Source organism: Ochotona princeps, chromosome 8, assembly GCF_030435755.1.
Source record: "Ochotona princeps isolate mOchPri1 chromosome 8, mOchPri1.hap1, whole genome shotgun sequence".
Taxonomy (NCBI): Eukaryota; Metazoa; Chordata; class Mammalia; order Lagomorpha; family Ochotonidae; genus Ochotona; species Ochotona princeps.
In genome coordinates, this window is record NC_080839.1 from 59,519,888 (window position 1) to 59,534,124 (window position 14,237).

The 14,237-nt window shown below is 41.0% G+C and overlaps 1 protein-coding gene across 5 annotated transcripts in view; it reads right to left on the minus strand.

Moving 5' to 3' along the window:
• SPAST (spastin) overlaps positions 1–14,237 on the minus strand; it is a 64,543-nt gene that overhangs the window by 12,697 nt on the left and 37,609 nt on the right. For all 5 annotated transcript variants that reach the window (XM_036496703.2, XM_004582717.3, XM_058668108.1 and 2 more), the window contains 6 exons: positions 10,753–10,827; positions 9,946–10,017; positions 3,700–3,775; positions 3,345–3,436; positions 3,173–3,252; positions 1,286–1,328 (listed from right to left, as the gene is read on the minus strand). In XM_036496703.2, the coding sequence (XP_036352596.2) occupies positions 1,286–1,328; positions 3,173–3,252; positions 3,345–3,436; positions 3,700–3,775; positions 9,946–10,017; positions 10,753–10,827 (438 nt within the window). The remainder of the gene's footprint in view (positions 1–1,285; positions 1,329–3,172; positions 3,253–3,344; positions 3,437–3,699; positions 3,776–9,945; positions 10,018–10,752; positions 10,828–14,237) is intronic.

The window sequence follows — 14,237 nt, forward strand, 5'->3', positions numbered from 1 at the left end:
CTGTACCCAATGTCTGTCCCTTAGACATGCCCTCTGATATGGCATGTGGGTGTCCTACACAGACATCCTAAGTGCTGTACCCAATGTCTGTCCCTCAGACACGCTGATATGGGATGTGGGTGTCTTACACAGACATCCTAAGTGCTGTAGCCAATGTCTGTCCATCAAACATGCCCTCTGATCCGGAATGTGGGTGTCCTACGTAGACATCTTAAGCACTGTATCCAATGTCTGTCCTCATAACGCAGTTTTTATACCTTTCCCGTCTCCCTGAATGCTCATCCATGATTCTCTACAACTGATTCCCATTCTCAACCTCTACTTTATCAATCTAAATTCCTATAAATTTACTTTTTTTTCTGAATATTTCTCATAAATGGAAGTGCATTATATGTAATTGTTTATGCCTGGCTTCTTTAATTTAGTATGTTTTTCAGTTTCAAACAAAGTATATAGCATGCACACCTCAGTCCTTTCACTGCTAAATAATATATACTAAATGGATATACATGTTGAATATCCCTTTTTCAAAATTCTGGTCCCAGTACAGAATTTTGGAATATATGTATAAAACTGAAATATTTTGGGATGTGGCACAAATCTAAACACAAAATCTATTTATGCTTCAAACAGTCCTTATATACATAGCAAAAGGTCACTATATACTTATTCCAATTTCCCACTTACGGCTCAAAATTTTATTATCATTTGGATTTCAAACTAAGGATGTTCAATCATATTTGTTTATCTATTCACCAACTAATGAACATCTTAGCTTCTCTGCAATGCTTAGCTATTAGTACTACTGATGCTAAAAATACCAGTACATGTCTACGTACACACTTGTCTTCATTTCTCTTAGGTATTAAGGTTCTGTTTATAGGAACCTGTACTACGGATTCAAAGATTCAACACTGAAAAGAAAATACTTCACATTTTTGCTTAAAAAACATTAAATACAGGGACCAGCAAGGTAGTACAGGAGGTTAAGCTGCCACTGGCATCCTGTATATGCATTAGTTAGTGTCCTGGCTGATCCATTTCCAATCCAGTTCCCTGCTAATGCCTCTAAAAAGTGGTGGAGGATGGCCCAAATGACTGGACCCTGAACTCATGTTGGGACCTAGAGGAAGCTCCTAGATCCTGCCCAGCCCGGACTGCTGTGGTCATCTGGGCATGAAGTAGCAAATGGAAGATTCTTTCTCCCTATCTCCCCTTCTCTAATTCTGCCTTTCAAGTAAATAAAAAAATCCTTTTAAAAAAGTTTTTTTATAAAGACACTTACCTCCTCATTTGGTAAAGACACATATACACGTTTGATGAAACGCCTAAAAAACAGATTCAAACAATTTTAGAAGATCAAGTTTGTTCTTAAAGGTAACTTAACTCAAGAAACAACAGGAAAAAGGTTTATTTAATGCAATGTAAGATAACTGGATGCATTTTAGTAAACATCAATTGAAAAGATATTTTTAGTTGCACTTAAAAAATTCTCCAGCTAATGTTCAAAAATCCTTAATTCAATACTATCAAAATTAAACTAAAAATTCATGTAAGTGTATGCTTTTAACAGCAGTAAAGAAAGTGGAATTAAAAAACTGGAATAAAGATCTCTACTATGTTCTTGAATCTAAGAACTGAATTCCTAAAAAGGCACCAGAGAGGTAAACTGTCAGCAGCAATGCAGCTAGCACACACAAGGCACTGCCCAGATAGTGAAAACCACACCACAGAGGCACACGACACACAGGATGCGCCCCTGCAGAGGTGGACAGGGCCCTCAGGATGGAGTTTTCCAAGGGGAAGAGAGAGAAACAACAACTCATGATGCAAAACAAAACCAACTTCTCAAGTTTAAAAAGCAAAGCCAGATCACATAAACCCTACTTGGTCTCCTGGGAATGACAAGGAAGGCAAAGCTGGCTGAGCAATGCAAATACACATCCTCTTTTTAAGAATGATGACAAGATGTTGGGTGGTGATGATCACTAACTTTTAGCTAAAGAAACATAAAAACAATCCTATCTCTTCCTTCTACACACATTTACTTCATTATCAGCTGGAGCATCACTGTGATTCAGAGAGCACCTGTTAGTCCAGGGCATACAAAAAGATAACTGAAGGTATTGGCTCAGTACCTTATTTTTCTCTTACTTTTTTTTACTATCTTATTTTTCTAGCCATTTCCCTAGAATATTCTTCTAAAACTAGGTTTTTGTCAAGAAAACTCTCTCCCGAAAAGAATAAAGGAAAAAAACAAACATGTAAGATCCATTAAAAATAAAAAGCCAAAACGAAGAAAACACACAAAGTTAATGAAATCAACAATATAAATACAAAGACGTTGCATATAGCAAAATAAAATTGTGACCAAGCAGCTTTCTAGAAAATAAAGAAAACAGCTGTAATTTTATAAAATAGCATGTCAGTGAGATACAAGGTTAAGGAAATGACAACATACAAGGCTCACAAAATTTAGACAAAAGATGATGATAAATAAGACAGAAGAGGTCAGCAAAGGAATGAGAACCACTAACAAAAAAAACAAACGTAATGCATAATTCATACACAGAAAGATAAAACACAATGGTATTCAAAATAAAATTTCCCAAAACAAACTCCAAAGTATCAACTTAAGACACATTAAACCCCACGCAAAATAAAATCTAAGTAATCAACATATTTTTTCAAGTAACTAGATTTCTATGGTTGAAACTAATATATAGCAAAGAGAAAAAAATCAGGTTTATAAACAGAAGTGAAGCAAAACCACTCTGGATTCTGACTTCTATACATTTATGCTCACCCTCAGGAACAAAGGAGTAAGATTGTGTTCTTTTGGAAGAGCAAAGAAGTGAAAATTTTATGCTAAGTCAAACTGTGTTCCAGTACCAATTGAATAAATTCTCATAAACTCTGCTTTGAACAGCTTTTTGTGAAGCCAAACACATTAATAAGCAATTTGGGAATTTAAAGATAATTACAAGCAATCGCTGAAAGCAATTTTTCTAAAACCATACTGTGAAGGTATGTTTTCCTGCTCTCACGATCCCCCTGGTGTCCCAATCCCTATGCGGCTGGTAAAAAAAAAAATGCCAAAAATAGGAAGTGAAACAAGATAAATTTGTGCCACAAACACGTGAGTAAATATCTCTGTGACAGATGTGTGTACCTGAGGACTGCTTCATCAAGCTCCTGTGGCCTGTTAGTTGCACCCATCACAAGCACCCTGTCATCTCCAGCAGACTGTACCTACAAAACATTTTTTTCAGCACTTTTAGATGGAAGAAAATATGATAAAATACTTATAGTCTCATTTTTTAAATACCATAATCAGCACTTACACCATCAAATTCTATCAGAAATTCTGTTTTTAGACGTCTGCTAGCATCATGCTCCCCTTCTCTTCTTTCACACAGAAGGCTATCAACTTCATCTACAGGAAAGACAATGAAAAGGCCTTAATTAAAAGTCAAGCCATGTGAGCATCTAAGATTAATGCAGCTTATTAAATTATTTAGTGTGTCCTACTCAACTCTCAGTATTTAATCATATTGCTTTTAATATGTGTGTATGTATGTGTGTGTGTGTCTGTGTGAAAATATATATATATATATATATATATCTCCAAGTAATATTTCCTATCATTTCTAGAGAGGAATTTACAAATATTCCAAAAGTTGGCAACCAAGTTCTCACCTATAAAAATTATAGAAGGCTGAAGTTCTCGAGCCACAGCAAAAAGAGCTCTCACCAATTTCTCTCCTTCTCCCACCTAAACGAAGGCAGCAGACATTGTTACATACACAAAACGTAACAAATTCATCTTTTAAAGGTCATGATTGAAAATCGAGAACCCGGCAATTTATTATCATTGCAGGTTTGGAGAACTGAGGAGTGGGTCGTTAGCAAATGTCCCTTAGCATTTTAGAAACAAGATTTTCTCTTAAGTCTCCATAAAACTTGGTTTTTCAAATTTAATATTTTATTAATTATTTTTAAGACAATGGCAAATAGTTTATAAAATAAAATGATCTCCTAACATTCAAGTGAGGGATTACTTAAGGGTAAACTGGTGAACTAGAGTGCAGAAAGAAAGCTGCACACATCCCTTAAGCCCTGAACTACAGCCTATGTTTAGAAAAGCAGATAAATTGGACTGGTTGCTCTAAAACTAAGCATGTTCTACTAGGAACATCCCACAAACTCACTCTCACAGTACTGCTATGACAAAATATTTCAAGGTAACCCAGGAGGTCTGTACACACTCCTTAAAATATTCCCAAATACTAAAATCACCACACCGGGGCCAACTCCATGTAACAGAGTATCTAATGAAAGGCTGAAGAGGTCCATGACAAACTACCGCACAAACTCTCTGTCCTTGGATTCTGTTAATTTTTACTGAAAATTTCACTGAAAAACAACCTGGCTCTACATTCAGAATGATCAAGACAAGTATTCTCACAGCTGGATAGAATCTCAGTACACTAACTCTGAGGACAATTCTGTGTCACAGTGTGTTAGACCAATATTTGCAGTACGTCTCATATGGGTACAGGTTCGAGTCCTGGCTGCTCCACTTCCGACCTAGCTGCCTGCTAATGCGCCTGGAAAAGCAGCAGAGAAAGGACCAAGTGCTTGGCCCCCTGCAGTCATGGGGGAGACTCAGACGAAACTCCTAGTTTCTGATTTGTGCCTGGCCAAGTCCTGGCTGACGAAGCCATTCAGGGAGTAAACTAGTGGACAGAAATATCTCTAACTCTGCCTTTCAAGTAAATACATCTTTTAAAAAAAGAGATTGTCTCGGGCCCGGCGCTGTGGCCTAGTGGCTGAAGTCCTCACTTTGAATGCGCTTGGATCCCATATGGGCGCTGGTTCTGATCCTGGCGACCCCACGTCCCATCCAGCTCCCTGCTTGTGGCCTGGGAAAGCAGTCAAGGACGGCCCAAAGCCTTTGGGCCCTGTGCCCACATGGAAGACCTGGAAGAAATTCCTGGTTCCTGGCTTCGGACCAGCACAGCACTGGCTGTTGTGGTCACTTGGGGAGTGAATCATCGGACAGAGGATCTTCCTCTCTGTCTCTCCTCCTCTGTGTATATCTGATTTTGCAATAAAAATAAATAAATCTCTAAAAAAAAAGAGAGAGAGATTTTCTCTTACAACACTAACTATGGATGAGTCAGAACTAATGTGATACTTTAAGATCAACTTACTATATAAAAGTTCAGTTGAAATTTCTAATGTGAGTAAAGTTGTTTTATTAACTTGTAAAATTTCACACAGAAAGCAAAATGTGATCAGGAAAGGTACTATTTCTTTTTTTTTAAAGATTTATTAATTTTATTACAGCCAGATATACACAGAGGAGGAGAGACAGAGAGGAAGATCTTCTGTCCGATGATTCACTCCCCAAGTGAGCTGCAATGGGCCGATGCGCGCCGATCCGAAGCCAGGAACCAGGAACCTCTTCCAGGTCTCCCACACGGGTGCAGTGTCCCAATGCATTGGGCCGTCCTCGACTGCTTAGGAAAGGTACTATTTCATAGTTACGATAGCTTCATTTTTTAAAAAAAGATTGATTGACTGATTTGAAAGGCAGAGTTACAGAGAGACAGGCAGAGAGAGATCTTCCAGAGTGAATGGCGAATGGACGACCCTCTCTCTCTCTCCTTTCTCTTTAAAATGTGCCTTTCTAACTGAAATAAATAAATCCTAAAAAAACAAACAAACAAAACGGTAGTCTAGCAGCTAAAGTCCTTACTTTGTATGCACTGGGTCCCCATATGGGCATTGGTTTGTAGCCTGGCAGCTCCACTTCCCATCCAGTTCCCTTATTGTGGCCTGGGAAAGCAGTCGAGGATGGCCCAAACCCTTGGGAGCCTGAACCCACGTGGGAGACCTGTGGGAGGCTCCTGGCTCCTGGTTTCAGATCAGCGCAGCACTGGTGATTGCGGCCGCTTAGAGAGTAATTCAGTACATGGAAGATCTTCCTCTCTGTCTCTCCTCCTCTCTGTATATATGACTTTCCAATAAAAAATAAATAAGCCTTTAAAAAATAAACAAACAGCTGTGCAGTGAATGCTTTGCCAACCCCACAACCCATATCACAGTGACTGTGACTGAGTCCTGGCTCCCTCCCAATTCCAGCTTGCTGCTAACATGCAGCCTGGGGTGGCAGGGTCTGGTTCTGGTGGTTGTTCTCTGCCACGCATGTAGACTGAGTTCTACTTCAGTTCCTGCAGGCACTCAGGGAGTGAACCAGCAGATGGAAGGTAACTGTCTCTATGCTTTTCAGATAAACAAACTTAATTTTCTTCTTTTTTCCTTCTTTTTTTTGTTTGAAGAATGGGTGCTATTATGTAAGGGGTCATGCTCCTCCCATTCACTGGAGTTCACATCCTACTTTTTTCCTGTTGGTTCTGAGGGCCTGAGTATATTCAACAAAGTATATTCAAGAAAACAGTAAAGGGCTGGCACGTGCAGTGTAACAGGTTGACTCTCTTCCTGCAATGCCTACATTCAGTGCAACTGCTGGCTGCTCCATGCAGGCTCCATACTAAGGCCTGGGAAAGCTCAAAGGGGAGGCTCAAGTCCTTGGGCCCCTGTAGCCATGTGAGAGACCCAGATGGAACTCTTGGCTCCTGGATTTGGACCCACCCTGCTCTGGCTGACAGTCATTTGGGAAGAAAACAAAATATGGAAGATTGCTCTCTCTGTCTCTTTTCCTCTCTGCAATTCTGCCTTTCAAAAAAAAAAAATCTCTAAAAAAAGAAAAAAAAACAAATACAAGAAAACTATATTCACTTCATATTCATATGATTATTTCATAGTACTTATTTTCTACTAAATAAAGGCACTACAAATGTGAGCAGTAATGAAAGCATGGAGAAAGTTACTGTCCTCAAGAGACTGCTATCCAATGGAAGTGACAATAATATGAGATTTAATGAAATAACTGTATCAATAACTTTAACAATGTCAGTGATATCAGAAATGAAAACAAATGGTGCTAAGAGATTAGCAACAGGGATAAATCCGAATGATCAGGGAAAGTTTTAACATTTGCCCTGATATCTGAAGAATAAATACAAGTAACCTGCAGAAGATGTTCCTCATGGAACAGTGCTGTGGTACAGCACTGTAAAATAAATTCGCCAACTACAGTGCCAGCATTTAACACAGGCATTGGATCAAGTCACTGTTGCTCTACTTGGGATCCAACTCACTGCTAATGTGCCTGGAAAAGCAGCAGAGGATGGCACAAACTTTGGGTTCCTGAACCTGCATGAGACACCCAGAATAAAAACTCCTAGTTTTGGACCAGCTGTGGCCATATGAGTGAACCAGCAGATGGAAGGTATCTCAGCAAGGTTCTCCTTTTAAGGTGTGACATGGCAGCCCAGTGCTCAAAGTCTTTGCCTTGAATGTGCCGTGATCCCATGTGGCCGCCGGTTCTGATCCCAGCAGCCCCGCTTCCCATGCAGCTCCCTGCTTGTGGCCTGGGAAAGCAGCTGAGAATGGCCCAAAGCCTTGGGACCCTGTACCAGCACAGTAGACCCAGAGCAAGCTCCTGGCTTCTGGTTTCGCATCCGGCTCAGCTCTGGCTGTTGTGGCCACTAGTGGAAGGAAGATCTTTCTAGTGATTCATCTGCATTTGAAAGACTGCAAGAAACTCACCAGAGGCTATAACAGACTCAAATACATTTTCCTTCAGAGAGCTCAGAGAGAACTAACCCTGTCAACAGTCTGATCTTGCACAAAACATTTATATGATTTAGGCCAGCCACCTTATGATACTTGTGGTTACACAGTTCTCCTAGTCAACCAATATAATATTTGAAAATACACATTTGCTATTACTGCTGCTTATTGTACACAAAGCAAAAAATTTAAAAAATGTAAAACAAAAAGAAAAAATATTTATTGTCAGTATTTTGTATCAAAACAGATTATTGGCTTCTTTATTTTCCAATCAGTCCCAAAGAGACTATACCAAAGGAGAGTACATTTTAAGCCTGTAAGCTGCAGGACATGTGCATAAAAGCCCTCACAGAAACCTCACCAAGGTGGGATGTGGGTTGGGCAATAAGTTGGAAAGACTAGCAAACTGCCAGCCCTACTGCAAAGGGTTCTTATAGCTAGAAGGGCTGGCTAGGATTCCCAAGGACAGGGAAGCAAAGATTCAAACTAATACCAAATGTTGGACCCAGCACGGTAGCCTAACAGCTGACGTGCTCATCTTACACGCACCGGAATCCCATATGGGCACCAGTTCATGTCCCGATTTCCATCCAGCTCCCTCTTTGTGGCCTGGGAAAGCAGTCAAGGATGGCCCAGAGCCTTGATACCCTGCACCCACGTGGGAGACCCGGAAGAAGCTCTTGGCTCCTGACTTTGGATAGGCTCAGCTCCAAACATTGCAGCCACTTGGAAAGTGAATCAGCAGATGGAATATCTTCCTCTCTGTCTCTCCTTCTCTTCTTTCCAATAAAAATAAATAAATCTTTAAAAATAACAAAAATGGGGCCCGGCGGCGTGGCCTAGCGGCTAAAGTCCTTGCCTTCAATGCCCCGGGATGCCATATGGGCGCTGGTTCTAATCTCGGCAGCTCCACTTCCCATCCAGCTCCCCGCTTGTGGCCTGGGAAAGCAGTCGAGGACGGCCCAAGGCTTTGGGACCCTGCACCCGTGTGGGAGACCCAGAAGAGGTTCCTGGTTCCCAGCTTCGGATCGACACAGCGGCCGTTGCGGCTCACTTGGGGAGTGAATCATCGGACGGAAGATCTTCCTCTCTGTCTCTCCTCCTCTCTGTATATCCAGCTTTCCAACAATAATAGATAAATCTTTAAAAAAAAATAACAAAAATATTAATACAACATCTTATGGCCCGGCACGATAGCTCAGTGGCTAAATTCTCCCCTTGCAAAGCACCAGGACCTATATGGGTGCCAGTTCATGTCCCAGCTGCTCCACTTCCCGTCCAGCCTCCTGCTTGTGGCCTGCGAAAGCAGTAATGAATAGTCTAAACCCTTGCTACCCTCCATCTACATGGAAGACCAGAAGCAGCTCCTGGCTCCTAACTTCAGATTGGTTTAGCCGTGGCCATCTGCAGCCACTTTGGGAGTGAACCAGTGGACGGAAGACCTGTATCTCCTCTCTGTATATCTGCCTTTCCAATTAAAATTAATAAAATTTTAAAACAAAACACTATAAATTTTATTAATTTTGCATGTAAGTTTTTGAAGATTTTTGCAACACTGGCTGATATAAACCACATTAAGATAGCACTTTTAGAAACAGTAATTTCAGACCCAAGAAAGGGTAACAAGATAAGTTTCATTTGGCTAAATCAGCAGCAAAAACATTGTCAAGGAAGCAGAAGAGCAACGAAGTGCTTACTTCAACCTAAGGTGCACCTGATCCATTCTGCAAGCTGTTGGGAAGGGGCAAAGGTAGGGCAAAAAACTGGTCTCAGATGTACTACATCTTAATTGCTGAAAACAGAATTCTAACTTTATTTTTAAATTTACGTAAGAGGCCCTAAGATAGACGCACAGACGGAAGGAGAGAACTCATACCCACGGGCTCACTCCTTAACTGCCTACAAAAGGTACAGGCTGGACTAGGTCAAAGCTGGGATCCAAACCAGGTCCCCTACATCACATACAGAAACCCAACTGACTGAGCCATCACCACCTCCTGCAGTCCACAGTCACGGGAAACGGAGACAAAACTGGGGATCAAATGTCCACCTGAACAATTCTAGCTTTAAAAGCGCCTAATGTATATATATTTATGATTTCCTAGCTTGAAGACTGACATGCATCATGTGTAAATAACAAATACAAAAGTAACAGAAAAATATTCTTGTAAAATAATATTATTTATTCTTAATCACACAGGATAGTATCTTAAAATATGGCAATACTAAACAAATACTCACATATTTTGAAGTTAAACTTGCAGCACTTATATTAAAGAAGGTTGCATTTGATTCTGCAGCTACTGCTTTAGCCTTCAAATAAATATAACAGTAAGTACATTAGTTCAGTACTTTTGAAAAGACAGCCATATCTCATTGGATCAAGTGTCAGAAGAGATTCTCCAGAAATGGAAGTGATCACAGGTTTCCAGCACACAGCCATCCCCATGTTTGTCTCAGCAAGGAGTAAAGGTCACCAGAGAGCTGTGCTTCTTGCCGCCCTCGTCCACATAGAGGGGACACAGGGACAGGAAGGGAAGCGAGTGCGACTCTCTTCTCAGGGCTGGAAAGATAAAATGGCTAGGGGAAGAGAAGCAGCTAAAGCAAATTTCATTCTTCCATTACTTGCTTTTTCCCAGCTAGAAAAACTATGCAAAGGAAAGAGGTATCTGATCGCGGTAAAAGCTTTCTATAAAAGGACATTGAAACACAAAATCTGTCCAACATTTAAACACAGCGATCAAGGTAATAAACAACCGAGGATTAGAAAGTTTCCCCAGTATAGTAAGGTTAGCTATTCTAAAGTAACAATGTATTATTTTACTTAGAAGATAATGAACAATTAAAATTAAACAAACAAAAAAACTAGCAGCTAACACATACAGTTTTCCAAGTACTTCTATATTAAAAAATACTTTTAAAAAACTTAAGTATATCGCAAAAGATCGAGTTACAAGCAGAATCTGGGACAATGTAAAAATTGCATCATTTCTTTCATATTATTCCTCATGTCTCAACTGAATACCTGCATTTGAAAAGAACACTTACCAGCATTGTCTTCCCATTTCCAGGAGGACCGAAGAGCAGCAAACCTCTGGCAGGAGCTCTGAGCCCTGTGAACAGCTTTAAAATGCACATGTCAGTTCACAACTATGACTCTATCCCAAACACTTTAATAGGATGCTCCCAAACAGAGATGTCTGCTGCCTTACAGGGAACACATAATCAGTAAGGTGGTATAACAATTTTAAATGAAGACAGCAGTGGCCAGCTGCTTCACTTCTGATCCAGCTCTGCTAAAGCACCTGGAAAAGCAGCCTAATATGGCCCAAGTGCTTGGACCCCTGTACCCGTGCGGGACAACCAGTTAGCGCTCAAGGCTTCTGCCATTAGCCTGACAAAGAAAATTGTTCAGATGACCTGGGAATCAAAGATCCAGATGGAGTTCCAAGTGTCCTGGCCATCTGGGTAATGAGCCAGTGTATACAAGAGTTCTGTATCTGTGTGCATGTCACCCACTCTCTCAGCAACTCTACCTTTCAGATATATAAATAGTATTTTTAAAAGATTTATTTATTTTTATTTGAAATACGTATCTTACAGAGAAAGAAGTCTTCCTCCCACTGGTTCACTCCCCAAATGACTGCAATGGCCATAGCTGAGCTGATCTGAAGTCAGGCGCCAGGAACTTTTTCTGGGTCTCCCTCATGGTTACAGGGTCCCAAGGCCATCCTCCACTGCTTTCTCCTGCCATAAGCAGAGAGTTGGATTAGCAGTGGAGCAGTTGGGACACAAACAGGCTGATAAGCTTGACATATCACTGCATCAGCCGCTAAATAATTATTTTTAAGGTCCCTGTAGTCTACCTATTTATTCCTTTCTCTCCTTAGCCATTAATTTCTGGCAAGCACTGATCTGTGAGTACATCCTGTTCTCATATATTACCTTTTTCAAGTAGTTGAAATCACACAGTATGCAACCATTTCCGATCAGCTTTTTTTTGTTTTTTAAAGATTTATTTTTTTTTATTACAAAGTCAGATATACACAGAGGAGGAGAGAAAGAGAGGAAGATCTTCCGTCCGATGATTCACTCCCCAAGTGAGCCGCAACGGCCGGTGCGCGCCAATCCGAAGCCAGGAACCAGGAACCTCTTCCGGGTCTCCCACGCGGGTGCAGGATCCTAAAGCACTGGGCCATCCTCGACTGCTTTCCCAGGCCACAAGCGGGGAGCTGGATGGGAAGTGGAGCTGCTGGGATTAGAACCGGAGCCCATATGGGATCCCAGCGTATCCAAAGCGAGGATTGTAGCTGCTAGGCCACGCAGCCGGGCCCCACAATGCCTATTTAAATCCTGGCTAGTCAGCTTCTAATCCAACACCCTGTCAATGCTCTTGGGAGGCAACAGATGGGGCAAGGATTTGGGCAGCTGCCACCCCCCTAAAAAAAAAAAAACCCTGAATGGAAGTTCTGGCTGCCAGCTTCATCTTCATCCAATCCTAGCTGTGGCAGCCCTTTGGGGAGTGAACCAAGCTTGCTCTCTCTCACTCTTTCCTATCAAATCATTGCCAAAAAAAAAAAAAAAAAATTACCAAAAAACTTCCAGGGACAGTACTGTAGCTAAGCCTCCAGCTGCTCTGCCAGAATCCCATACGGGCACCTGGTTGTGTCTTGGCTACTCTTTCAACCCAGCTTCCTGCTAGTAGCCTGGAAATGCAGTGGACAATGGCCCAAGTGTGTGGGCCACTGCTACCCACATGGGAGACCAGAATGAAGCTCCTGGTTGCAGAATGGCTCAGTACTATCCACTATAGCCATTTGGGGAATGAACCAGCGCATAGATGGAAGAACTTTCAAAAATAAAATCTTCTGTGAAAAAACATTATAAGGTAAATCAGAAGATTAACTGCAGACTAGAAGATAATCTTTAAAAACATCTGATGAAGATCTGATATTCACAGTATAAAAACAACTTAATCTAATGAAATCACAACGCCTGCTCCTCAGAAAAAATTTTTAATTTGAACGAAGTTCAATTCTCATTTCTTTCAAGAATTTTGTTTCAGTTCTGCAACTAAAAAGTCATTGTGGGGCCCGGCGGCGTGGCCTAGCGGCTAAAGTCCTCGCCTTGAACGCCCCGGGATCCCATATGGGCGCCGGTTCTAATCCCGGCAGCTCCACTTCCCATCCAGCTCCCTGCTTGTGGCCTGGGAAAGCAGTTGAGAATGGCCCAATGCATTGGGACCCTGCACCCGCATGGGAGACCCGGAAGAGGTTCCAGGTTCCCGGCTTCGGATCGACACACCGGCCCGTTGCGGCTCACTTGGGGAGTGAATCATCGGACGGAAGATCTTCCTCTCCGTCTCTCCTCCTCTCTGTATATCTGGCTGTAATAAAATGAATAAACCTTAAAAAAAAAAGAAGTCATTGTGAAAATAGTCACCTAAGGCTTTCTCCTAGGCCACACACATTTTGCATAATATTCTTAGTTTTATGATCATTTTAACCAACTTCTGCAAAAAGTGCTAGGCTAATTTTTGTCTACATATGTTATTTTGCAGGTGTATTTCCAGTTGCTGCAGCAGTTTGTTTATGTCCATTCCTTTTCCAATGAATCACCTCTGCTCCTTAGTCAAAGATTTTCAGCAGTCCGTACTGCTGTGCTGTACCAACCTGTCTGCTCTCTCACCGTGAGGTACTCACTAGTGTTTCTTTATAGCGGGTCTTGAAGTCATGTCCTTTGACCTTAATGTCCTTCAATACCATGTCAGCTATTCTAGATATCTTTTGTTTCCATATAAAACTCAGAATTAGCAAGGCCCAAAAAGATGGCTCAATGGCTAAATCTTCACCTTACAAGTGCCAGGATCCCATACGGGTACCGGTTTGTGTCCCGGCTGCTCCAATTCCCTTACAGCTCCCTGCTTATTGCCTGGGGTAGCAGTAGAGAATGGCCCAAAACCTTAGAACACTTCACCCACGCGGGACTGAATTTGGGATAAATCGATATGTAAACTAGGAAAGATTTGATAAGCTGACATTTTTAAAGTGAGACATCTCACTTTGTATCTCTGATTTCCTTAATCAGTTTTGTAGCTTTCTTTACACATATATCACAAATATTCTTTGATCCACCTAAATGTCTCTTTTATTAGTATTAATGTACATACTACTGTGTTTTGGCTTCAAATTCAACTGTTCCTTGTTTTGACACAAGAAAACAATAGTATATTAGTTTTCTATCCCATAACTTTGATATAATCATGTAATTGCTCTACTAGTATTTTTTTTTAACTGTTACCTTCTGCATAATAACATTATCTGCAAAAAGAAAGTATTCTTGATTTATAAAACAACAATTTCATATGGTAAACCTAGCAAGTTTTAGCCTTCTACCTGTTTTCCAGAACATCAACAAACAAACTCATACTTTCTAAACCAAAGACAAGAAATGTGTTTTAAGACAATCTAAAAAACCCCGGGGAATATGGGGGTTGTCAGCTACAGACACTTAGGGAAACCCAAATAAACAGC